The sequence below is a fragment of the Jaculus jaculus genome, chromosome 21, assembly GCF_020740685.1.
Source record: "Jaculus jaculus isolate mJacJac1 chromosome 21, mJacJac1.mat.Y.cur, whole genome shotgun sequence".
Taxonomy (NCBI): Eukaryota; Metazoa; Chordata; class Mammalia; order Rodentia; family Dipodidae; genus Jaculus; species Jaculus jaculus.
Window position 1 is genome coordinate 10,986,668 of NC_059122.1, and position 27,386 is coordinate 11,014,053.

Below are 27,386 nucleotides of genomic sequence, written 5' to 3' on the forward strand. Positions count from 1 at the left end.
AGTGTCAACCTCTGGCCTCACACACACCTGCATGCATGTGCACATGTACCCATACACACATGTGCACCCACTTACATGTTAGCATGCACATGCATGTAAAACTCACATACACATGCACACTAAAGAATATGCTCAGGGCTGGAGAGATGGCTTAGCAGTTAAGGCAGTTGCCTGCCACACCAAAGGGCCCTGGTTAAATTCCCCAGGACCCATGTAAGCCAGATGCACAAGGGGGCACACGCGTCTGGAGTTCATTTGCAGTGGCTGGAGGCCCTGGCGCACCCATTCTCTCTCTCTCTCCCTCTCTTTCTCTGCCTGTCTCTCTCTCTCTCTTTCTCTTTCTCTCTGAAAGAAAGAAAGAAAGAAAGAAAGAAAGAAAGAAAGAAAGAAAGAAGGAAACAAAGAAAGAAACAAAGGTAGGAAGGGAAGGAAGAAAGGAAGAAACGACTCAAGAGGAATGATCCATATAATAAGTCTCACAAAATCAGTAAATCTGTTAACTCGGCAGTGCGGGGGGGGGGGGGGGGGCGCGGAATCAGCTATTTGCCAAATTCTTCCCGGCTATTTTCTGAGAGAGGATTTTGGAGGATGAACTTGTGTAGGAGAGCTCTTAAGGAAAGAGAAATAAGTTGGTGGAAGTCACATGAGCGTGTATCCCTTAAAACCCCATTTCTCATTTGCTCTTTTAGCAGTGGTAAAAGTGGTAAAGTGGAGGGGATTGGTGGGATTTAGAGACTGAGGATGGCAAGTAACATACGGTCACTAGGTGACAGCAGCCCACAGCGTTTTCTGGCGTGCAAAGTGCAGCGTTGCAGAAGGGAGGGCAGACCGCTACGGGACTAAGGGCGCGGGGGAGGAGAGCAAGTGAGAAGCGCGCTGTCAACACGGAGCTCGGCGAGGAGCCTGTGAGTCAGGGAACGCTGAAGGGGAGTAGAGGTGGAGGGCAAATAGCTGTGGAATATCCTCCTCCACGGTGCCATGACTAGCAAACGTTGGGTACAGTCATGCAGCATGCAATACAAGCCAGGTATAAACAGCTAAAGCTGGCTTATTTGGGGCTTTATTTGAAGCAGTTAGGTGTGTAAACATTTGATTGAGGTTAGTGCTCAGAGGTTTGGGGGGGAATGAATCCTAGCAGTGCACACATAAGCAAGCTAGAGGCCAATATGTATCTTTTTAAAGATATTTTATTGCCAGGCGTGGTGGCGCACGCCTTTAATCCCAGCACTGGGGAGGCAGAGGTAGGAGGATCGCCGTGAGTTCGAGGCCACACTGAGACTCCATAGTGAATTCCAGGTCAGCCTGGGCTAGAGTGAGACCCTACCTCGAAAAAACAAATATATATATATATATATATATATATATATATATATATATAATTTATTTATTATTTACTTACTAGAGAGAGAGAGAGAGAGAATGGGTGTGCCAGGGTCTCCAGCCACTGCAAGCAAATTCCAGGTGCATACATCACCTTGTGCATCTGGTTTATGTGGGTGCTGGAGAATTGGACCTGGGTCCTTAGGCTTCAAAAGCAAGTGCCTTAACTGCTAAGTCACCTCTCCAGCCTTGATATGTGTCTTTTATAAAAGCACATGTGTAGGGCCAAGGGGTGGTGGTGCACGCCTTTAATCCCAGCACTTGGAGGGGAGACAGAGGTAGGAGGGTCGCCGTGAGTTTGAGGCCAGCCTGAGACTACAGAGTGAATTCCAGGTCAGCCGAGGCTAGAACGAGATACTACCTCAAAAAAAAAAAAATAAAAAAGCATGTGTATGTGTGTTCATATGTATGTGGGTACACGTGTCTCAGGCTCATGTCTGTGAGGTGTGCATGTATGTGTGAACATGTGTATGAAGCCAGAGGATAATCAGTGTTATCCTCTTTTTTTCTTTAATTTTGATTATATTTATTTATTTATTTATTTGAGAGCAACAGACAGTGAAAGAAAGAGGCAAAGAGAGAAAGAGAGAGAGAGAATGGGTGCCATTTCTCCAGCCCACTAGGCACACCCTTGTGGCAGAAACCACAGCTGCATTTGAATCCATGAGTAGTGGCTATGTTTTGTCTAGAAGACAGCCTTCTGCGACACTCCCCCCCATCCTCTCACTCCTGCATTCATTCCATACCCTCTTCTATAAAGTGTCCTGAGCCTTGGAGGGGAAGATAGAGCTGTCCCGTTTAGGGCTGAGCACAGAGAAGTCACTTGCTGTCAGTACTTTAATCAGCTATGTGTTTCTGCTTTAATCTCTGCCCACTGCCGAAAGAAACATCTGTGGCACAGGCTGAGGAGAGCACTAATCTCTAACCTACGGACTCCTTCAAATGTTTGAGGCTACACCTGTCGCCTACAGCAGTCTGCGATGGTTCATTCCGGCCTTGGTCCCCAAGTACCAGGCTGCCATCCAGACCCCGTTCTGATCCCTGTTACCCATCACAGGCCCGACTCAGCATGGCCTCTCCCCTCACTTTTCTGCTACAGCCACAGGACCACGCCTGGTGTCATTTGTCCTCAACTTCACCCTCACCAGCTTGCCTTACAAGGAGGACATGCAGCCCCCAGGCTCTCAGAAGTTCAACGCCACGGACAGGGTGCTGCAGCGCTTGGTGAGAAACCCACTCACTTTGCTCATGCCCGCCCACTTGTGCAAGCCCCACTCCTGACCTCAGCCCTAGCCGCCAATCGCCGCACGGCCTCTCAAGCTGCCTGCTCTCTCTTTCCTCCACAGCTCGAGCCCTTGTTCAAGGAAACCAGCGTGGGCCTCCTGTACTCTGGCTGCAAAGTTGTCTTTCTCAGGTGAGACCTCAGAATAGCACCCAGGGCTACCTCACACGATCCCAGGACCTGTCCTCCTGTCTTCTTTATGAAACGATCCCCACCGGTGGTGAAATTCAAGAGGCGCTGGATCCAACAAATATATTTTCTCTCCGTCCCACTACTTCCTCCCTGAACTGCAAGCAAGTTCCTGGACTTACAACATGAGCATCTGGATTTAGGCCTTACCATTCCATAAATATTCTTGGGTCTATGATTTTGCTTACAGTCTTGAACTGTGATATCAGTGCACTCAGAGAATCCAAGCCTGGCTTCTTGCCTCTCCCCCAGACCTCCCATTCCCTCTGGCCCCATTCTGTACCCCTCCCACGAATCTCAAGCCTTTCCCCAAGCTTTTTTTTTTTTTTTAATTTTTTATTTATTCATTTGAGAGTGACAGACAGAGAGAAAGACAGATAGAGGGAGAGAGAGAGAGAATGGGTGCGCCAGGGCTTCCAGCCACTGCAAACGAACTCCAGACATGTGCGCCCCGTTGTGCATCTGGCTAACATGGGACCTGGGGAACCGAGCCTCGAACCGGGGTCCTTAGGCTTCACAGGCAAGCGCTTAACCGCTATGCCATCTCTCCAGCCCGCTTTTTTTTTTTTTTTTAATCATCATCTTTACCCTTTATCCTCAGGCCCAAGAAGGATGGGATGGCCACTGGAGTTGATACAGTTTGCACCTATCGCCCCGATCCCACAGGCCATGAGTTGAACAGAGAAAAATTGTACTGGGAGCTGAGCAAGTTGACCCATGGTGTCAGCCAGCTGGGTCCCTATGCCCTGGACCAGGAGAGTCTATACATTGATGGTGAGGGGAGTGGGATTAATTATTTGTGTCTAATTGCTGTGACAAAATGACTGACCAAAGCAACTTAAGGAAGAAAGGGCTTATTTCGGCTCTCGGCATGAGGGTCCAGCCTGTCGTTGGTGGAGAAGGCATGGCTGCAGGAAAACACGACAGCTCATCACATTGTGCTCACGGTTAGGAAGCCGAGAGATGCGAACGCTGATACTTTCAACTTACTTCCTTCTTCTTTCTTCAATCTCGTGAGGTACTGTTGCTCCCAGTCAGGGTAAGTCTCGTCATTATAATTAAGCCAACCTAGAAGCGCCCTCATAGGCACACCCAAGCATGTAACTCCTGAGAGATCCCAAATCCCATCAAGTCGATAGTCAGCATGAACCATCACAGGCTGTCAAACTTTATTTACAACTGAACAAGTTCTCCATCCTTCCTCTCTCATCTCTGTCTCTCCTTACTCTTTCTCCCACCACCTATGCACCAGAGCTCAGCCACTACCTCTAGTAGTGAGGATAGTGATGTTATAAAAGTCTGTAACACTTTCCTAAAATCTTCTTCCACCTGCATATCAGCCCTTGGAAATGGGAGAGACCAGGAGCCCACAACCTCCACCCTCACTGCAATTCTAGCCTTACACAAAGGGAGATCTAACCCCCCCACACCCACCTTTCCAATACACATAGAAACACAGGAACCTTGAATTAGTTACTTTACTCATTGCTGCGACCAAATACCCGACAAGAAGCAGCTTAAGAAATGGTTTATGGGCTGAAAGGATGGCTTAGTGGTTACGGTGTTTACCTGCAAAGCCAAAGGGCCCAGGTTTGATTTCCCAGGACCCACGTAAGCCAGATGCACAAGGTGGCACATGCATCTGGGGTTCGTTTGCAGTGGATGGGAGCCCTGGTGCACTCATTCTCTCTCTCTTTCTCTCATTCACAAATAAAAATAAAACAAAAAATTTTTAAATATATTTTATTTATTTATTATTTATTGGAGAGAGAGAAAGAGGTAGAGAGAGAGAGAGAATGGGAATGCCATGTCAGGGCCTCCAGCCACTGCAAAGGAACTCCAGATGCATGTGCTCCCTTGTACATCTGGTTTACGTGGGTCCTGGAGAATTGAACTGGGATCCTTTGGCTTTGCAGACAAACGCCTTAAATGCTGAGCTATCTCTCTAGCCCTAAAACAAACAAAATAATTGAATGCTTTATCTTGGCCCACAGTTCAGGAGTTACAGTCCCTCCTGGTGAAGAAGGCATGGCTGCAGGAGCAGGAAACTTGCTGTTTGAGTTACAACTGCAGTCAGGAAGCACAGTGACCAAGAAGTGGGCCTGCCTATAAAGCCTCATAGTCCATCCCCAGCCATTTCTTTCCCCCCAGCAGAGCTTCACCTCTAAAGAGTTCCACCACGTTTCTAAACAGTGCCGCTAGCTGGAGACCAGGTGTTCAAACACATGAGCCTAGGAGGGACATTTTGCATTCGTATCACAGTGCACCTCCAATCTGAAACGTCTTTAGTGATGACGTCCCCAACCCAAGGACTCCCATCCCGGTGTAAAAGGACCGTGTGGCTGTAGGTTTCTCCTTCCAGCCTGAGTAGGTTGATGGTGCAATATAGCTAACTCATATTTCCATCTAAGCCTCACATCAGAATCGTTTGAGCAAAGTCTCTGACCTTCTGGAGTACGGGAACTGATTTTAGTTGTTGTTGTTGTTGTTGTTGTTTTGAGGTAGGGTCTCACTCTAGCTCAAGCTGGCCTGGAATTCACTCTGTATTTTCAGGGCAGCCTCAAACTCACGGCAATCCTCCTACCTCTGCCTCCCGAGTGCTGGGATTAAAGACATGTGCCACCATACCCAGCCAGAAAAGCAGATTTCGGTTCTGGAGAGATGAGGGCCTTGGCTTTCTTTCAATCAGTCATAGCTACCAAGTTGCCTCTCTTGTTGATCATATTTTTCTCCTTCATTATCATCTCTTCATGTCTCTGCAGGTTACACCCATCCAGCCTCAGACTCCATCCCCAGTAGTAAGTATTCCAGATTCCTGTGTGCCTTTGATCCCTCCCCCTAAAGTACAGAAGCTGCTGGATGAGCCAACACTTGCTCCTGTTTGCCACTTTAAATGGGAAGGAGTCCAGAAAAGATGCACATAACTGTCGGTTCAGTCAGGGGTGGTAGAAATCAGCATCTGTCTCTCCCATAATACACACCCAGGGATGCCTAATTCCAGACTATGTGGGGCAGAGAGGCACAAATTCTAGTATAATTTATATAACCCAGGCTGACATCAGTCTTTCAAAAATGTAATGACTTTGGGTTTTTATTCCTTGTCTCCCCCCCCCCCACTCCCTTAGCAGCAGTGGCAAACACATCCTCCCCAGCATCTTCTCAAGCTCCGTCCCTTACACCCAGTCCCACAGGTAAGAAGGGTTACGGGCACTCTCATTGGTACCAAAACAGTCACTGCAAAATCACTTATAGCAAGTTGTTTCTTCTTTCACTGCCAGTGCCCCTCCTTCCAAGGAAGGCACCATTTTCTGTGGGCTTTGTGCATCACCCAGTGGATCAGGGTCCAAATCCTGATTCCAGCCCACACGACATGGGAGCCCATGACCACTGGCCTCTTTGTATATTGCTCATATGACAGCAGTCGCTGTCCGTGAAGTTAGTTTAGAGTCATCATCCTCTGTCCCCTCCCCCTCAACACCAAAGGCAGAAGCAAAACTACCTAATCTTTGCACTCCTGCCCATCGGTCATTGACCTGGAGACCATGATGGTCCTCCAACCCGGTCACTTCCCTTTATAACCAGAGGCGGAGAGCAATTACCAACCTTGACCCTTATTCTCTCACTCACTTCCCACATCCATCTGTCACCACAGCCCATCTTTTATATCCTTAGGATATCTCCGGAATTTTTTTAAAAAATAGTTTATTATTTATTTGACAGAGAAAGAGGTGGGGGGAGAGAGAGAGAGAGATGGGTGAGCTCCAGGCTCAGTGAGAGGGGGAAAAAAAAAAAGAAAGGAAAGGAAAGAAAGAAAGAGGGAGGAAAGAAAGGAAGGGAGGAAGGAAGGAAGGGAGGGAGGGAGAAAGAAAGAAGAAAGGAAGGAAGGAAGAAAGATGGAGAGCTTGCTCAGTGGTTAAGGCACTTGCCTGCAAAGACTAATAACCCAGGTTCAATTCCCCAGGTCCCACATAAGCCAGACACACACAAGGTGGCAAATGCATCTGGAGTTCGTTCGCAATGGCTAGAGGCCCTGGCATGCTCTGTCTCTCTCTCACTCGCTCACTCTCTTTCTCTGTCAAATAAATAAATAAAATTTGGAAAAAAGAAAGAAAGACAATGGATAGTGACTGAAGATGCCCAACGCCAACCTAAGGCTTCCATATGCACGTGCACGTGCATACACACATCCACACACAATGTGCCTACACACATATGCACGCATCATATACGCATATACATGCAAAAATGCCCACTGGAGAGTGAGAACAGGTTCTTTAGGGGCTCCAGAATGTTCCCTGCTTCAGCTCTTATTCATTCATCTCACAGTGTCCCATAGTTAGGGCAGAGAGCAGCTTTGGTCATGACTGTGTTGCTCACTAGATATTTCTTTCTTTCTACATTACTGCAGCCAGTGGTTCTATCATGGTACCCATCACCCTCAACTTTACTATCACCAATATGAGATACACAGAGGAGATGGGGCGTCCAGGTTCTTTGAAGTTCAACTCCACTGAGCGTGCCATACAGCGCTTGGTGAGTCTCCCTGTGACCACGCTCAGCCCTGCTTCGTACTAGCTGGCAGGGTCCCTCCCACCATCTTTGCTAACCCTTTTTCTCTTTTCCCACCAGCTTGGTATCTTGCTCAACAAGACCAGTGTCGGCCCCCTCTATGTTGCATGCAGACTGGCTTCGCTCAGGTGAGCCCTCCACGCAGAGTGAATACACTCTTGTGAACCAGCCACCGGCCGCCAGCACCCACCATGGCGCCTCCATGTCTTCTTCTCCTGGAGTGAAGACCTTTGCACTTAGTAGACAGGAAACAAGGAAGTGTGGGGCTGTGGGGATGACTCGGTGGGCACAGTGCTTGCCACACAAGTACGAAAACTTGAGTCTGGAGCCCCCATCACACATTAATGCTGGGGAGGCTAGACAAGCTGGTGAGCCCTTCATTCAGTGAGAGGCCCTGTCTCAAAAGATAAAACACCAGGGCTGGAAGGATGGTTTAGCAGTTAAGGTGTTGGCCTGCAAAGCCAAAGGACCCAGGTCCAATTTCCCAGGACCCACATTAGCCAGATGCACAAGGAGGGTACACGCATCTGGAGATCATTTGCAGTGGCTGAAGGCACTGGCGTGCCCATTCTCTCTCTCTCTTTCTCTCTCTCTATACCTATCTCTTTCTCTGTTGAATAAATAAATAAATAAATAAATAAATAAATAAATAAAATATTTTTAAAAAATAAAATAAAACACTAGCCAGGCGTGGTGGCGCACGCCTTTAATCCCAGCACTCGGGAGGCAGAGGTAGGAGGATCGCCGTGAGTTTGAGGCCACCCTGAGACTACGTAGTGAATTCCAGGTCAGCTTGGGCTAGAGCGAGACCCTACCTTGAAAAACCTAAAGAAATAGATAAGTAAATAAAATAAAATACTATAGGGAGACATCTGATATTGACCTCTGGCCTACACACACGCACACACACAGATGCATACACTCACACCACAAAAAAATGTTTCCTGACCCCACGGTGAGGAAGCTGTCTCAGATGAGACATAGCACAGCCGCCTCCAAGCTTCACAGCTCGTTCCCTCAGCATCTCTTCTGGCCTTCTCCCTTCTACTAACTATCCTTGCTTCTCGTGCTCAAGAGCCTCCCTCAGCGTTCGGTGTCCCCCCGTCCTTCGTTCTCCAGGTACGAGAAGGGTGGATCAGCCACGGGTGTGGGAGCCATCTGCACCTTCCACGCTGACCCCACGGGCCCTGAATTGAACAGAGAGCGGCTGTATTGGGAGTTGAGCCATGAGACGCACAGCATTACCAGGCTGGGCCCCTACACCCTGGACAGGGACAGCCTCTACGTCAATGGTGAGGGACCACGATCCAGCCATGAGCTCTCTTCCACTTGGAGCCTTGAGTTTTCCAAGGTTCTGGGCAAAGCTTCCCTGTCTCAAAAAGCGAGGTGTGCTCTGTCTTTTCCCTCCTTTGTGCAGTCTTCACTGTGAATCACAACCATCTAGGAGGGGCTTGGGGAAATGGCTCAGTCCATAAAGAGCTTGTTCAATGTGAGCCTCTGTCTCAAAAACTAAGGAAGAAGCTGGGCGTGGTGGCGCACGCCTTTAATCCCAGCACTAGGGAGGCAGAGGTAGGAGAATTGCCGTGAGTTCGAGGCCACCCTGAATTCCAGGTTAGCCTGGGCTAGGGCAAGACTCTAGCTCGAAAAAAGAAAGAAAGGAAGGAAGGAAGGAAGGAAGGAAGGAAGGAAGGAAGGAAGGAAGGAAGGAAGGAAGGAAGGAAGGAAGGAAGGAAGGAAGGAAGGAAGGAAGGAAGGACGAAAAGAAAGAAAGAAAGAAAAAAAGAAAGAAAGAAAGGAAAGGAAGAAAAGAAAAGAACAGAAAAGAAAAGAAAAGAAAAAACTGAGGTTGAGAGTGAAGATGCCTGAGATTGTCATCCTTCACACTTACACACATATACACACACACACACACGTGTACACACATATAAACATATACATATTCAAAAATCTCATTGTATCACGTCTTGGCATTTTGGCTAAGATCCAGTATAAGGTCATTAGGGACAAGATGCTAATTTTATTGCCTGGCTTAGTCCTCCATCACCTTTATCCCCCTGCTTTTACCAGGGTCCCCACATCCTCCTTATGTTCACCCACCTGTCTCTGTACTTTTCTTCTCCTTTCTATACAGGTTACAGCTTTGGAGCCACATCCCCCACTACCTCTAGTGAGTATTTTTTTTTTTATTGACAACTTCCATGATTGTAAACAATATCCCATGGTAATGCCCTCCCTCCCCCCACTTTTCCCTTTGAAACTCCACTCTCCATCATATCCCCTCCCCCTCTCAATCAGTCTCTCTTTTATTTTGATGTCATCGTCTTTTCCTCCTATTACAAGGATCTTGTGTGGGTAGTGTCAGGCACTGTGTGGTCATGGACATCCAGGCCATTTTGTGTCTGGAGGAGCACGTTGTAAGGAGTCCTACCCTTCCTTTGCCTCTTACATTCTTTCTGCCACCTCTTCTGCAATGGACCCTGAGCCTTGGAAGGTGTGACAGAGATATTGCAGTGCTGAGCACTCCTCTGTCACTTCTTCCCAGCACCCTGATGCCTTCTGAGTCATCCCACGGTCATAGCCATCTGGAAAGAGAAGGTTCTCTACTTAAAGTGAGAGTAGCATTAATATAAGGGTATGAACATTAAGAGAAGTGCTTACTGGGCAGTTTGGTGAGCACAGTATATACATTTAGCCAGACAGCAGTAGACATTCCACCCCTAGGGCTCATGACTACCCCTGTTGTAGGTTTTCAGTATCAGGGATGTATTCCCTTCCATGGAGCAGGCCTCCAGTCCAATTAGAGGGCAGTTGGTTTCCACCATGACAGATGTGCCACTATTGCACCCGTTGGCTCATTTGGCCCCAAATATAAGGCTTGCGGTGTCCACTGTTAAGTACCTTCACTGGTGATTTCTCTCTCTCTAGTGAGAATTTTTTTGGCCTGAGTTCTGTCCCTGCTTTCGGGGGATTTTTATACCCATCCTCCCACCAATTTACCTGAATCATAATAGATTGGTTATTTCCCTGACCTAAACATTGAGAAACCATGTCTATGAGTCAACATGGCAAAAGAGGCTTTTCCAATGGATGGACCTGGAAAGGATTATACTAAGTAAGGTAACCCAGGCCCAGAAAGCTAAGCGCCACATGTTCTCTCTCATATGTGGATCCTAGCTACAGATGATTGGGCTTCTGCGTGAGAATGAAAATACTTAGTAGCAGAGGCCAGTAAGTTAAAAAGGAGACATAAAGGGAAGAGAAAGGAAGGGAGGAGGGTACTTAATAGGTTGCTATTGTATATATGTAAGTACAATGATTGTGATGGGGAGGTAATACGATGGAGAATGGAATTTCAAAGGAGAAAGTGTGGGGGGCAGGGAAGGAATTAACATGGGATATTTTTTTATAATCATGGAAAATGCTAATAAAATTTTTTTTTAAAAAAGAGGCTTTTAGCCAGGCGTGGTGGCACACGCCTTTAATCCCAGCACTTGGGAGGCAGAGGTAGGAGGATCGCCGTGAGTTCAAGGCCACCCTGAGACTACAGAGTTAATTCCAGGTCAGCCTGGACCAGAGTGAGACACTACCTCGAAAAACCAAAAAAAAAAAAAAAGAATAAAAAAGAGGCTTTTCCTGGGCAAGCACAAAGGCACCAGGGTGTCATTTCCACTACCCGGTGTGCCTGCGGATGGTGGGAACGGTCCATGGGGAGTCTGCAAGTCACGGCGTTCCTTAACTCACTGCCATTAACGAGCCACCACTGAGCATAAAGGGAGGCAGACGAGGGGTCTTTGGGAGCACCCATCCTAATAAGGCTCATCCTGCTACCCTCCCCCCAACGCCCATCTCCACACCGTCCTCCTGCGCAATTTGTCTGTCTGTCCACACGCCACAGCCGGGGAGGTCAGAGAGCTGCTGTTGACAGTGAATTTCACCATCACCAACCTGCGGTACTCAGCCGACATGGGCCACGCTGGCTCCCTCAAGTTCAACATCACAGACACACTTATGCAACACCTGGTGAGCTTCCCCCCGACACACACACCTGCCACCCCCTCCCCGCCCAGCCTGGACCAACGCTGCCTCCCTTTGTCCTCCGCAGCTCAGTCCTTTGTTCCAGAGGAGCAGCCTCGGTGCCAGATACACGGGCTGTCGAGTGGCCACCTTGAGGTGAGAGACAGGACCCGTCCTCCCACCACGCCCCCCCCCACCCCCCCCCCCCCCCGCTCTGCACCAGTAAAAGACGTACAGAGAAAAGCACAGCAACGAAGCGTAGATTTCTGATAGCGCAGAAAACCTTACGCTGCCATGACTGTGCATATACTGGGCCAAGTGGTCTGCTGCTGAGCCACATCTCCAGCTTCTCGTGGGCAAATCTAAGCAGACACTGTACCTCTGAGACATGACCCGAGCCCCTACCTCATCACTGAGTCAATGTAACAGAATACATACACCTGTGTCTATTCAAATTGATTCTAAATAAGATTTTTAGCTGGAAACATAGCTCAGTGGTACAGAGCTTGCTTAACATTCATTCAATTGCTAGTGCTACAAAAAATTAATATCTTGTGCTATTATTGCCATTTTCAAATATTCTTCTGACTAGGGGAGACTCTTGGGGGCCAGTGGGAATGGGGGAGGACAAAGAAATGTGGGAAATAGGGGTCATATGATCAAAGAACCTCATACGCATATGTTGTTATAAAACTCACTATTGGGCCGGGTGTGATGGCACACGCCTTTAATCCCAGCACTCGGGAGGCAGAGGTAGGAGGATCACCGTGAGTTCAAGGCCACCCTGAGACTACATAGTGAATTCCGGGTCAGCCTGGGCTAGAGTGAGACCCTACCTCGGAAATAAATAAATAAATAAATAAAAATAAAACTCACTATTGTACAATTGATATACATTATTTAAAAAAGGGGGGGAGGCTGGAGAGATGGCTTAGCAGTTAAGGCATTTGCCCGCAAAGCCAAAGGACCTTGGTTCAGTTTCCCAAGACCCACATAAGCCAGATACACAAGGTGGAGCATGCATCTGGAGTTCATTTGTAGTGGCTAGAGGCCCTGGCACACCCATTCTCCCCCCCACCCCATGTCTGCCTTGTACCCTCTCTCAAATACATAAATAAATAAATAAAAATAGAAAAAGTGTCCATACATAGATAATTATTAGTAATCATGTATACACATGTATAATATTTAATAATGGATCAGTACTATAGTACAGTCATTGTTCATGTGTACCAGCTAATGGAAGATCGTAATAACAGATGAAACAGTCACTATCACAGATTCCTTTTTTTGTTTTTGGTTTTTCAAGGTAGGGTCTTACGCTGGTCCAAGCTAACCTGGAATTCACTCTGTAGTTTCAGGGTGACCTCGAACTCATGGAGATCCTCCTACCTCTGCCTCCCGAGTGCTGGGATTAAAGGCGTGCGCCACCACGCCCGGCTTTTTTTTTCTTTGTGACCAGCTGATTCCATGACTCCATGCGTGAGCATGAGTGGGCCTTTATTTACTGGACTATGGACAACTTACCGTGGGCTACGCCACTCCCCGGCCCCCTCCTCTGGCAACCATTAAATGGACAAAGTTCCTTAGGGAGGGGTGGGCCTCTTGAGTCCCTCCACCATGCACCATGGAGTGTTGACAGGCCAGACCTTGTGCGGCCGCTTTGAGTCCATGAGTACAACAGACATGCCGTGTTCCGTTCTTCTCCCCATTGTCAGGCCCTTTGCCTCTCCATCTTGTTTTATTCCCTCTGTGTACAGGTTCCTGGTCTTGTAGATAAAGAACTTAAAATAGACTTAGAAGGAAAGTTAAGATGATTATATTGAGCTGGGCGTGGCGGCGCACGCCTTTAATCCCAGCACACGGGAGGCAGAGGTAGGGGGATCACCATGAGTTCGAGGCCACCAGGTCGGTCTAAGCTGGAATGAGACCTTACCCAAAAATAACCAAAAACAATAACAATAATAATAATAATTGTATTGGAAATTGATCAAAGAAAAGCAGGGATGAGAGCTGCTGGGGGCGGGAAGATGATGGATAAGAGGAAGAGCAAAACGTGTGGCTGCATTAGAAAGCAGGGAGGCAGGCAGGCCAGGCCCAGCCACAGAGGTAGGGAAAGGAGTGTGTCTTAGAGAGAGTGAGAATGCAAATACAGAGTCAGGGAAAACAGACTTAGGATTTGGGCTAGTATCCAAAAAGGAGAAGGCAGGTCTGGAGAGATGGCTTAGCAGTTGAGCTCTTGCCTGTGAAGCCTAAAGACCCCGGTTCGAGGTTCGATTCCCCAGGACCTACATTAGCCAGATGCACAAGGGGGCGCACGCGTCTGGAGTTCGTTTGCAGTGGCTGGAGGCCCTGGCACACCCATTCTCTCTCTCTCTCTCTCTCTCTCTATCTGCCTCTTTCTCTCTGTATGACACTCTTGAATAAATAAATAAATAAAAGGAGAAAGCAGTTACACCTAGGCTTTGGTCCTTAAGCTTTGCAGGCAAGTGTCTTAACTACTGAGCCACTTCTCCAGCCCCCTTTCTGAGTTCTAACCCCAAAAGCATCACTTTTCCCTTGTTCTTGTAGCCTTTTTAATGGATAGGTTTTTTTATATGCATGTGTTTAATGTATTTTCATAATCCTCTGTCAGTACCTTCTTTTGTCCCCTCATGGTTTTTAAGATTTATTTTCGTAGCCAGGCGTGGTGGCGCACGCCTTTAATCCCAGCACCGGAGAGGCAGAGGTAGGAGGATTGCCGTGAATTCAAGGCCACCCTGAGACTCCATAGTGAATTCCAGGTCAGCCTGGGCTAGAGTGAGACCTTACCTCGAAAAAACAAAACAAAACAAAAAAAGATTTATTTTTATTTATTTATGAGAAAGAGAGACAGAAAGAGAGAGTAAGAATGGTGCTCCAGGGCCTCAAGCCAGTACAAACGAACTCCAGATGCACGCGCCACCATGTGCATCTGGTTTACGTGGAACCTAGAGAATTGAACCTGGATCTTTAGGCTTTGCAGGCATGCGCCTTAACCGCTAAACCATCTCTCCAGCCTGTCCCCTCACTTTGCTCCCCTCCGCTGGACCCCTTCTTTGTTCTAACTAGACCCTATTCTATTTTGACGTCTTTTAAAATTTTTTCGGGGCTGGAGAGATGGCTTAGCAGTTAAGCCCTTGCGTGTGAAGCCTAAGGACCCCGGTTCGAGGCTCGATTCCCCAGGACCCACGTTAGCCAGATGCACAAGGGGGCGCATGCATGTGGAGTTCCTTTGCAGTGGCTGAAGGCCCTGGCGCACCCATTCTCTCTTTATCTGTCTCCTTTTCTCTCTGTGTCTGCCTCTCTCAAATAAATAAATTAAAAAAAAAATTCCCCTCCATCATCTGTGAGGAAAATGCTGATGAGCCCAGTTTTGGGTGGGTCTGGTGTGGGGTGATGACAGTTTCTATAAGGTCATAAATGCAGAGGTCACTTCATATCCAGAAGTCAGGGTTCCAAAGTTCCCACTTTCTATCTCTTCTTTGGATACTGAACCCAAATCCTAAGCAGCTGGCTCCCACGCTCTGGGTTTCCTCACTGTCTCTCTGAAGACTCCCTCTGCTACAACTCCATGGCACCAACCTCCACTGTTGCTTCCTTGGACACTAAACGCAAAAGACCTGAGTTTCTCTCTCCCTATGACCTATTTCCCTCCATCCAGCAGCTACCATTTACAGTTTGCCTGCCCTTCCCTTCCCTTCTCTTCCCTTCCCTTCCTTTCCCTTCCCTTCTCTTCCACACAATCTAATAAAATGGGGGCTTTGGTGTGAGCTGAAGTGGTTCATCCCTGACTACACAGAAGCCGCATTCTGAAGGACACAGAGACAAATCATTCATGACCATAACACTGGGGGCAAAGGCTGGGGAACAGTAGGAGTCGGAAGAGCCTGCTTGGTGTAGCTCAGGAAGTTTGGGGTGGGGGGGTGATGACAAAGAAGAGGGGAGAGGAGGTGTGAGAATGGAGATGAAAAGGTAGAGGAAGGGGGCGTGAAGGAGAAGATGGAAATAAGGGAAGAGAGAGCAAGAGTGGGAAGAGGGGAAGATAGGCGAGAGGAACAAGGGAAGAGAGGCGGTATATGAGAAGAGAATGAGGAAGAAGAGGGCGAGGGAGGAGTGAGAAGGGAAAGGAGAAGGGAAATAGGAGGGATGGAAGAAAGGAAGAGAAAGAACAGCTGGAAGGAAGAAGAAGAGGTTGAAGGTATGAGAAGGAAGAGGAGGGGAAAGAAAAGGAAGAAGGTGAGAAAAAGGAGAAAAGAGGAGGAAGAAGGTAAAGAGAAGGAAGAGGAAGGATGTTGCAGTCAGGTTCGCATGGCTGGTAGAAATCACCCGACCAAGAGCAGCTTGTGGGAAAAATAGGTGTATTTTGGCTTACAGGCTTGAGGGGAAGCTCCATGATGGCAGGGAAAACGATGGCATGAGCAGAGGGTGGACATCACCCCCTGGTCCACATCAGGTGGACAACAGGAACAGGAGAGTGTGCCAAACACTGGCAAGGGGACACTGGCTATAACACCCATAAGCCCGCCCCCAACAATACATTCCCTCCAGGAGGTGCTAATTCCCAAATGTCCATCAGCTGGGAACCTAGCATTCAGAACACCTGAGTTTTGGGGGGGAACGCCTGAATCAAACCCCCACAAAGTGGACTAGGAGGAAGAAAATGAAGGGAGAAGAGAAGTTAGAAGAAGTCAAAACTGAGAAGAAAGCCCAGCGTGGTGGCGCACGCCTTTAATCCCAGCGCTTGGGAGGCAGAGGTAGGAGGATCGCCATGAGTTCAAGGCCAGCCTGAGACTACATAGTGAATTCCAGGTTGGCCCGGGCCAGAGTGAGACCCTGCCTCGAAAAAACAAAAAGAGAACCTGAGAAGGGAAGGGTGCCGAGGGAGTAACCCAGGCCAAGAAGGAAGCAGAGACAGGTCCAGGCAGAAGTAGCCACAAGCGTGCAGGTCCTCAGTCAGAAAGCATAGCTGGATGAGAGGGTTGCAAACGGTTCAGCAGGACCAGCAGATAGGCTGTGAGAGATACGGGGAACGGTGCCATGTGGCCTCTATCCCCCCCTCCCAAGTACACCTCTCCCTCTTCCCCAGGTCTGTGAAGAACGGTGCCCAGACACGAGTGGATGCCCTCTGCACGTACCGCCAGGTCCCCGGACCGGAGTTACCTGCCAAGCGGCTGTTTCATGAGCTGAGCTGGCAGACCCATGGCATCACCCGGCTGGGTCTCTACTCCCTGGACAAAGACAGCCTCTACCTCAATGGTGAGCACTGCTCTAATCCCGCCTCCCTGGGTCCTGGCACCCCATAAGGATGTCCGTTCACGGGTCTTCTGGGATCCTTGGATTTCCATGAAATTCTCACTGCCACCCCACCAGATGATGAGTCCTTGAAAAGCCCCATCTTATAGGCACTTATGGTCTTGTGGCTTGGACAAAATGCCAGGCCAGAAGCAGCTTATGGGGAGGAAAGTGTTTGTTTCAGGCTTACGGCTTCAAGGGCGAGCTTCGTCGTGACAGGGAAAAGGCTGGCAGCTGGCTCACGACTTCACAAATCCACAGCAGAGAGAACAAGAGTGAAATAGCTCTGAACATCCAGGGGCGCTGCACTTATCCACCCCAAGCTCCACCCACCTCCGCCAGCAGGCACCACCATCCAAAGGCTTCGCCAGCTGGGACTAAGTAGGAAGCTTAATCACAAACGCTTCTTGCTATGGGGACATTGCTACATTGCAGCCACCACAGATAGATTGAGTCATTGTCCTGGATGGGTACAAACTGAGAGTCTCAGATCTGGATAGAAGCCCCAGATGTCGGTTCTAATTAGGTGGTTCTTGGCAGATAACTCATAGAAAAGTCCATTTTGGGGGAGACCATTTACATCTGGGCCAGGAAACAAAACAAGATTGTTTGGGACCGGAGGGATGGCTTAGTGGTTAAGGTGCTTGCCTGCAAAGCCAAAGGACCCAGGTTTGAGTCCCCAGAACCCAGGTAAGTCAGATGCACAAGGTGACACATGCGTCTGGAGTTCATGTGCAGCAACTAGAGGCCCTGGCATGCCCATTCTTTCTCTATCTGCCTCTTTCTCGCCCTCTCTCTGCCTTTTTAAAATAATTTTTTTAAGATGATTTTTTTGGACTGGGTGTGGTGGTGCACATCTTTAATCCCAGCACTTGGGAGGCAGTTAGGAGGATCGCCATAAGTTCAAGTCAACCCTGAGACTACATAGTGAATTCTAGGTCAGCCTGGACTACAGCGAGACCCTGCCTCGAAAAACAGAAAGAAAAAGAAAAAGAACACTCCCTGTTCTTCCTTTCTACCTTTGGCAATGGATGAACTTCTCTCCTGGATGGCGCTCCTGTACCCCCCCAAAAAAGAGCAGATGTTCTATATCTTGGGGACATAAGTTCAGACACATAGGGTATCACCATAGAACTTAGAGGTGAAAAATGTGAAGAGGCACCTTCTGTGTGCAGTTTAGAGAAGCAAAGCATGACCAAGGATAAATGGATCAGATAGCTTTCCTTCCCTTCTCTTCCCTTCCTATCTCTTCTCTTCCCTTCCCTTCTTTTCCCTTCCCCTCTTTTCCCTTCCCTTCCCTTCCTTTCTCTTTCCTTCCCTTCCTTTCCCTTCTCTTCCTTTCTCTTCCCTTCTTTTTTATTTTTGGTTTTTCGTGGTAGGGTCTCACTCTAGTCCAGGCTGCCCTGGAATTCACTATGGAGTCTCAGGGTGGCCTTGAACTCATGGCAATCCCCCTATCTCTGCCTCCCACGTGCTGGAATTAAAGGTGTGCACCACCATGCCCAGCTCCCTTCCCTTCTTGTCTCTTCCTTTCCCTTCCCTTCTTCTTTCTTCCCTTCCTTTCTCTCCCCTTCCCTTCCCTCTCTCTTCCCTGACTTCTCCCTTATCTTCGCTCTCCCTTTCCATTCTCTTCCTTCTCATGTCCCTTTCCTACCTCCTCCCTCACTTTCATTTCCTTTCCCCTTCCTTTATTTTTCATTCCCTTCCTTCCCTTTCACATTCCTCTCTCTTCCTTGCCCTCTTCTCTTCCCTCTCCATCCCCTCCACCTTTCCTTCCCTTCCTCTTCTGTCCCTTCCCTTCCGTCTCTAACCTAGGAACAGTACTTGGAAACTCATACTGTTGTATCACCATTGCATCATGATGTGGGAAAGGAGACAGCTTGCACTCTTGTTACTCTCATTTCAATAAAGAGAAACTGAGATACATAGAGAGACAGGAGCCTTCCCACACCTGCAGTAAATTTGTGGTCAATCTGAAATTTGGTATTCCAGGTTTATAGCTGGTCCCTTTAATTGGTCATTGTGGGGACCTGTGTGCAGGTTTCATAAACTGGACAACTTACATGATCCATTTTGTCATTCCATCACTTTAAAATTTATTTATTTATTTATTTGAGAGAGGGAAAGAAGAAGAAAGAGAGAGAGAATGAGTGCACTAGGGCCTCCAGCCACTGCAAACAAACTCCAGATGCATGCGCCACCTTGTGCATCTGGCTTACGTGGGTCCTGGGGAATCAAACCTCGGTCCTTTGGCTTTGCAGGCAAATGCCTTAACTGCTAAGCCATCTCTCCAGCCCCACTCAGCCACTTTTTACAAAGTGTCTTCTAATAAGCCAGACCTTATGTCTTCTACCCAAAGGCAAATAAGTTACATGTTGTCTGAATATAAACTGCAGAGGCTGGAGAGATGGCTTAGTGGTCAAGCACTTGCCTGTGAAGCCTAAGGACCCTGGTTCAAGGCTCGATTCCCCAGGACCTACGTTAGCCAGATGCACAAGGGGGCACACGCATCTGGAGTTCGCTTGCAGTGGCTGGAGGCCCTGGCATGCCCATTCTCTCTCCTTCTCTCTCTCTCTGCCTGTTTCTTTCTCTGTCTGTCTGTCACTCTCAAATACATAAATAAAAATAAACAAAAAAAATTAAACTGCAGTGAGACACAGACATTCTTGCTTATCACTGTGTTCCTCAAATGTACATAGAGGAATCACACATAGTTAGAGCTCAGTAAACATGATGGATGATGGATAGACTCTACGGGTATAGAAGGGCCGATGATGGCATGGGTGACTGCACGTTTGTATGCAGAGTAAGGTGCACTTTCTACCTCTTCCTCTCTCAAATAAATAAACAAGTAAATTATATATATATGAAATATTCATGATGATATGTAAGTCAGATCTTAGAACATGGGCAGATGGGCAGGAACTATAGGCAAGGGAATGCCTCCGGGTAAAGCGCCATACGAGCTAAGCCATGGCATATGAGACTTTTTCTTCCTTTCCTCTTACACATGATTTTTTGTTCTCTAGGTTACAATGAACCTGGTCCAGACGAACCTCCTACAAGTATGTGTCTGCATCCACTGCCCTTTCCAGCTTACCTAGGTCTTGGGCCACGCTTTTCCTCTTAGTCACAAAGGACACCTGCCCCAAACACAGCCAGTCTCCTGAGTGGGGGGCAGCATCTCAGTATGGAGAAGAATGTGTGAGCTCTGGAGCCTCTTTTTGTATCTACAGCCATGGGGTTGGATTTCTGAATCTTCCACACTGAGCAAGTGCTCCCCACAGGGCTATGGAGCTGAGGTCAGGTGGTGGCCATATACCTTATGTCTCATAACAAAAACGACCTGGCGCCCACCAAGGGCATCCTTGTCAAGATGCAAATCCTGGTGGCCACTTTACTGGCTTTGGCTAACATTACCCATTCTCTTATTCACTGGCCCATTCATCTATCTTTCAAGCCATCCATTCTTCTATTTTTATAGTTATTCCTCCTCTCTGAGACTACATTCCCATCCATCCATCCATCCATGCATCCACCCATTCGTTCATGCATCCACTGCCCATCCATCTGTGAACTTCCTATGTATGTCATTACATCTGTCCATCTACCTGATTACCTCCCTTCATATTTCCACTTGCTTGTTTGGCAGTGATTCCTTCTATAGTTCCTTCCTCTGTGCATTCATCCATTCATCCATCTGCCTACATATACACGCATACATGCATACATACATACATACATACATATACACACACACATGCACCCATCTAACCATCTGCCATCCATCAGCCCCCTCAGCCAGTCAGCCACTCATTCATTCATTCACCATCCACTCACCTACCCTTGCACTCATTCATTCATTTATTCATCTATCCATCCACCCACCTACCTATGCGCTAATTCATTCATTCATTCATCTATCCACCCACACACCAACACATCCACTTGCCCACCCACCCATAATTCTGCTCATTCACTTATTTGTCCTTCCATCGATTTCTGCAGTTCCTCTTTGTTTTTATCCTTAAATTCTCTTGTAACCCCTCACTTATCCTTTCTTGCATGCATCCATTTATTCCTTCCAGTTTCCGTCTTCCATTCCATCTGTCCTCTTTACTCAGCCTCTCTCCTGCTTCCACTCCAATGATCTTGAATTAAATTTAATTCACAAGGGCTGAGGAGATGGCTTAGTGGTTAAGCGCTTGCCTGTGAAGCCTGAGGACCCCGGTTCGAGGCTCGGTTTGCTAGGACCCACGTTAGCCAGATGCACAAGGGGGCGCACGCGTCTGGAGTTCGTTTGCAGTGGCTGGAAGCCCTGGCGCGCCCATTCTCTCTTTCTCTCTCTCTCTCTCTTTCTCTCTTACTCTTTCAAATAAATAGATAAATAAAATTTAATTTTTTTAATTCACAAGTTTGCTCACCTCTCCACTCACACAACCGCTCTTACCCTCACTCTTTCGTTTGAGTATCTGTGAATGATGGTTTGGCTTAGCTCACTGCTAGCAGGGCTTTAGCCACTCTGATGGAGCTCTGTGCGTCCCTTTCCACAGCTCCTGAGCCGGCTGCCTCCTTCCCGCCTTCTCCATTGACATCTGTGCAGCCAGAACCCACCACAGGTAACCTGCGGGGCCCCTTTTCCTACCTGTCCCACCCCTCCATCATCTGATTGTCAGGCTAGGACGCCAGGGTATGAGGATCCTAGTCTCAGCACAAAGATTGGACTAGCAATATAGATGTCCGTCCTCAGGCAACTAAGAGACCATTGGAATACAATGATGTATTTCTGGGGAAGAGGCGCCTGGAACGCTATGGAGAAGGGAGGTATGTTCTGTAGAAAGCCACACCAGAACTGAATCTCTCAGGATGAGCAGAAGTGACCCAGACAATGGTGGCACCAAGAATGTTGGTGGACGGATGATTCCACCAGCAGGAACTCAAGGGAAACAGCATATGGGGAGAAATGAGAGGAAGTCGGTTTACGTGAAGCGTAGGGCTCTACCCAGAATGGAAGGCCTTTGTTCTGAATGTCAAATCACGAAGCTTGAAACCGGGCTGGAGGGATGGCTTAGCGGTTAAGGCACTTGCCTGCAAAGCCAACGGATCCAGGTTCAGTTCCCCAGGACCCACATAAGCCAATTGCACGGGGTGACACATGCATCTGGAGTTTGTTCCTAGCTGCTGAGGACTGTGGTGTGCCCATTCTCTCACTCTCTATTTGCCTCTTTCTCTGTCAAATAAATATAACTTAAAAACACTTTTTTAAAGCTTGAAACTTGTGACTAGGAAGATAGTTCAGTGGTTAAAGGTGCTTGCTTTGCAAAGCCAGAGGGACTCAGACTCAACTGAAAAGCTGGATGGAGAAGCCAGACGCACGCGCGCACGTACACACACATACACACACACATTAATAAATGTTTTATTTTAAAAGGGAAGCTTGAACTTGACATGGAAAGTCTACAGGAGACCGTGGGTAGTACTAGAGCTGAGGCAGTACTAGTATCATTTTTATTTCAGAAATATTCCTTTAGTGTTCAGAGTAGAAAATGACCTTTGGACAGGACATCCAATGAGCCTGCTGGGATGATGGTCTGGTTAAGAGATGAGCCAGGCGTGGTGGCGCACGCCTTTAATCCCAGCACTCGGGAGACAGAGGTAGGAGGATCATCGGCGTGAGTTCGAGGCCACCCTGAGACTACTGAGTGAATTCCAGGTCAGACTGGACTAGAGTGAGACCCTACCTCGAAAAACAAAGCAAAACAAAAAGAGAGAGAAAGAGAATAAGACTTTGGCGTGGGAAGGGAGGAAGAATGCATCCGAGGAACATTCAGAAAAGGGAATTGATGTTACAAGGAGGTGAACAGATCTCACCTGACTTGGATGAGCATACTGGTGAATGGGGGCACAATGGGAGAGAAGGGGATCTGACTGTTAGGTTCATTTAGAAACCCACAGTTTCTCTGGGAGGCCCCAATGTCTTATCAATGCCAACAAGCAAGTGGCAAGATTCCAAGCCAAGAAAATGGGGAGGGAGCTCTGAGCCGACTAGTTAGAGGAAGAAAAACGCTTGGAACTTTTCTTGCTGAGAAGTAGGAAGCGGGGAAGGACCCTGTATCTTGTGGGGTTTCTGAGCCACACTGTATGGCGTGGGAATCTTGCTGGAGCCAAACAGTCCCCTATCTCTCCAGCTCAAGTGGAATTACCACAATAAAAGGTGTTGATTGTAAGATCCCAGACTCATGCTGAGAGGCAGAAACAAGTCTTTGAAACCTCAATTTCCATAATGGAAGATAGTTTCCCCCGGGGAGCTGGAGACCCGCCATAGGGGGCGTGGGGGGGGGGGTAGCGGAGAGACTTCTGAAATCTTTACCCTGCCGGGTACTGGGTTCCAGTCTGGTCCCAGACTAACTCTCCCTTGCGGACATTTCTCCTTCTCCATTTCTTATAGCCATGGGACATCACCTGAAGACCATCTCCCTCACCTTCACCATCACCAGTCTCCCATACTCGGCAGACATGAACAATAATTCAGCCCTATTCAACTCCACTGAGAGGGTCCTGCAACACCTGGTGAGACCCTCCTCCCCATGGTTCCTGGCAGGATTGAGCTAGGGTGACTGGGCCCCAAAAATAAACAGCAGGAATGTCTTTTGGGCCTGGCCCTGCAGTCTCCACTTTGCTAGAGAATTTGCCTTCTCTTTATCCCTTGCCTAATCTGTTTTTCCATAAACAACCTTAGTGTCTCTCTCTCTCTAATAGATAAAATATGAAAAAAATAATAATTATCCTTCTCAGTCTTATTTTATCCCATGTCTTTGGTAAAAACAGACACAAACTCAGGGTTTGGAGTTTAAGGACTCTTCCTGGAACCCCCCCCCCCAAAAAAAAGAACATTACAGGATGAATTCCACCCTAGCCCCCAATCCAACTCCTCACCCCAACAAATTCTGGAGGGTCAAGTCCCACACACCCCCTCCATCCAGCTCCTGCCTTTCTTTCCCTGTTCTTCCCCAGCTTGGACCCTTGTTGCACAAGAGCATCCTGGGCCCCTTCTACTCAGGTTGCAGACTGACCTCCCTCAGGTGAGCTGGACCCTTTATTTCACCTTTTGGCTTGCTTATTCTGGATCCTGTCGACCTCTGGTCTTCTCTGGAGTCCCCACATCCTTTTCTCTGTAGGTCTGAGAAGAACAGAGAGGCCACTGGGGTGGATGTCATCTGCACCTACCGCCATGACCCTTTGAGTCCCGAGCTAAACACACAGAGGCTGTACTGGGAGCTGAGCCGGCTGACGCATGGCATCGCCCAGCTGGGCCCCTACACCCTGGACCAGAACAGTCTCTATGTCAACGGTGAGCAGTGACCATCTGTAACTTGCTGTGGGAAGCTCCCAGGCATCCTTGATTTATTCCACATTTCCCAATCTCTCTCCCTCCCTCCACAGGTTATACTGGCCCAACTACAGGAACCACAACCCCCAGTGGTGAGTACTCAGTGATACCCCCCCCCTCAGCCCCTAGAATCTCTCCCCGCCCCCTCCCCCGCCGCCCCACATCCAGAGACCTGGCCTCCCCGCCTACATCTGCAACTATTATGGAGGGAAGGAGCTGGGGACATGGGCTGATGGGTCATTTTATGGCAATAAAAAGAGCTGTGAGGTCACTTCCATCATGTTAGATCCGGTTGGGATGGTGAGGACAGGTGGTAAGTGGCTCAAGATAGACGTGTTTGAGACGATTTGTCACTTTATGAAAAGAAGTAGGAACGCCACCAATCGGTCCCACCGGACAAAGTGGAGTTAACTCTCTTGAAGGCTCCTCAGGGAGGAGGGAGGCCCCAGACCACAAAGCAGCAGCCTTAGTTAATTCGAAGCCCAAAGTATGTGCCTGCCTTCAGGTGGCTTCTGATTCCCACTGGCACTGGGAAGGGAGGAAAGTCCAAAGGTTCACTGCAGGTATTGCCTGCCAAAAGGTATGAGAGTAGAGAGATCATGAGAACGTTTTTAGGTTCCCCGACCCCTTTTGAGGTTACAGATGTTCCTGTAGAAGGTAAGAAATGAAAATCTCAGGGACAGCAGGAAGGACACAGATACAGAGAAAAGACGGAGAATTGAGTTTCATGTGTGTCTAAAACGCAGAACATTGTCTTAGCGTGTTTTTCTCGTTGCTCTGACCAAAGTAACTGATAAGAATCAACTTGAGTAGAAAAGGAATTTTTTTTGTTTGTTTGGTTTTGGTTTTTCGAGGTAGGGTCTCACTCTAGTTCAGGCTGACCTGAAATTCATTATGTAGTCTCAGGGTGGCCTCGAACTCTCGGCGATCCTCCTACCTCTGCCTCCCGAGTGCTGGGATTAAAGGCGTGCGCCACCACCCAGCTCCTTTTTCTTTCTTTCTTTCTCTTTCTATGATCCAGTGTATTTAAATCAACATTGCTTGCAGGAACATGGGTAAAGTATAATTCACAGGATCATGAGCAACTTACCGGTGACTTCTCCACTGAAGAAAATGTCTCCTCCTCCCCCCGAACCCTCCCCCACTCCCCCCAAGCAACCATGAGCTGTCTAGAATTCCTGAGGGAGGGGTGGAGTCTCGCAGTCCCCTCCCTCAGTCACTGATATGGAATCTTTTTTTTTTTTTTTTTTTTTTTGGTTTTTCGAGGTAGGGTCTCACTCTGGTCCAGGCTGACCTGGAATTAACTCTGTCATCTCAGGATGGCCTTGAACTCATGGCAATCCTCCTACCTCTGCCTCCCGAGTGCTGGGATTAAAGGCGTGCGCCACCACGCCCGGCTTGGAATCTTTATATACTTGCTTTGTAATTCTAGAGGTGAAGCTATCCACTCCTACCCCGACAGAATTGTCTACAACCAGTGCCAGCACCCAGCATTTCAACCTGAACTTCACCGTCACCAACCTATTCTACTCCCAGGACATGGCACAGCCAGGCACAACTGGGCATCAGCAGAACAAAAGAAGTATTGAATATGCGGTAAGAATGGTCTTGTGTGTCCGCTCTGCTCCCAGGCACAGACTGGCCTGTACACACTGGTGGACACTGGTCAGAGGGTGGTTTTTTGTACAACAAATTTTTTTTTGGGGGGGGGGATTCAAGGTAGGGTCTCACTGTAGCCCAGGCTGACCTGGAATTCACTATGGAGTCTCAGGGTGGCCTTGAACTCACAGGGACTCCTCCTACCTCTGCCTCCCCGAGTGCTGGGATTAGAGGCATGCGCCACCACACCCAGCCTACAACAATTCTTTTTTATATAATTTTTTGTTTATTTTTATTTATTTATGTGAGAGCGACAGACAGAAAGACAGAAAGAGGCAAATATATATAGAGAATGGGCACGCCAGGGCCTCCAGCCACTGCAAATGAACTCCAGATGCATGCGCCACCTTGTGCATCTGGCTTATGTGGGTCCTGGGGAATCAAGCCTCGAACCGGGGTCCTTAGGCTTCACAGGCAAGTGCTTAACCACTAAGCCATCTCTCCAGCCCTTTTTAAATTTCTTTTAAAAAATTATTTAGTTACTTATTTGAGATAGAGAGAATGGGCACACCAGGGCTTCCAGCCACTGCAAATGAACTCCAGACTCATGCACCATCTTGTGCATCTGGCTTACGTGGGTCCTGGGGAATTCAAACCTGGGTTCTTTGGCTTTTCAGGCAAGTGCCTTAGCCACTAAGCCATCTCTCCAGCCCTTACAACAGTTCTTGAAGACAGATTCTTACTCCCATTTATAAATTGAAAAAAGCAGAGATTAAGCAGCTAGTCAAGCATCCATCACGTAGCTCTGTGCCATACCCTGGAACAAAACATCTTTTGGTACATAAATCTGGGCAATGTTTATCAAAGACAAAAAGAAAGAAAGAAAAAACAGGCAGAGAAGTAAACTCAGTGGTGGTGAATCATCCAGGTCTGACCTAAGAAACAATTGCCCTATGTTTCAGCTCAACCAGCTTTTCCGAAACAGCAGCATCAAGAGTTACTTTTCCCACTGTCAAGTTTTAGCATTCAGGTGAGTACCAACGCAGGGCCTGATGATTCTGGAAACTTCTGTGTTTTAAATAAATCCTTCCTTGCTATAGTCTCTCAGTTCCTGGCTATTATAGAAGCAAACCCTAGGAGCACAAAATTGTTACCTAAAAACCCACTTCTTCCTAAAAAACAAGTCCAACTATCTTAGAGAGTTAGAGGAACTTGTGAAGCCTCAGAAAATGGGGAGATGTGTGGCATGAAGAACTTATAGCATAAAATTCTTCATTTATAGCCAGGCATGGTGGCGCACGCCTTTAATCCCAGCACTTTGGAGGCAGAGGTAGGAGGATCGCCAAGAGTTCGAGGCCACCCTGAGACTACCTAGTGAATTCCAGGTCAGCCTGAGCCAGAGTGAGACCCTACCTCGAAAAACAAAACAACAACAAAATTTTTTTATTTGTATTTTGACACAAAGGTCTTACCACATTGCCCAGGCTAGCCTCAAAATCACTGTATAGCCCAGGCTGGCCTTGAATTTACAATGTTTCTGCCTCAGCTTCCCAAGTAATAGGCTTGAACCTATAGACCCATCTAGATCTGAATTTTCTTTCAATCGTGTTTTGTAGTATTCAGTGTATAGGTCTTCTGTTAAACTTACTC

General features: G+C 47.9%; 1 protein-coding gene across 1 annotated transcript in view; it reads left to right on the forward strand.

The window, feature by feature from the left end:
- Muc16 (mucin 16, cell surface associated) overlaps positions 1–27,386 on the forward strand; it is a 100,685-nt gene that overhangs the window by 65,204 nt on the left and 8,095 nt on the right. Inside the window, 20 exon segments of the mRNA XM_045139403.1 lie at positions 784–864; positions 2,480–2,604; positions 2,727–2,794; positions 3,453–3,625; positions 5,614–5,649; positions 5,977–6,042; positions 7,260–7,384; positions 7,481–7,548; positions 8,540–8,712; positions 9,552–9,587; positions 11,316–11,440; positions 11,523–11,590; positions 16,542–16,711; positions 19,777–19,812; positions 21,301–21,366; positions 23,196–23,317; positions 23,762–23,829; positions 23,926–24,098; positions 25,600–25,733; positions 26,699–26,766. Coding sequence (XP_044995338.1) covers positions 784–864; positions 2,480–2,604; positions 2,727–2,794; positions 3,453–3,625; positions 5,614–5,649; positions 5,977–6,042; positions 7,260–7,384; positions 7,481–7,548; positions 8,540–8,712; positions 9,552–9,587; positions 11,316–11,440; positions 11,523–11,590; positions 16,542–16,711; positions 19,777–19,812; positions 21,301–21,366; positions 23,196–23,317; positions 23,762–23,829; positions 23,926–24,098; positions 25,600–25,733; positions 26,699–26,766 — 1,981 coding nt within the window.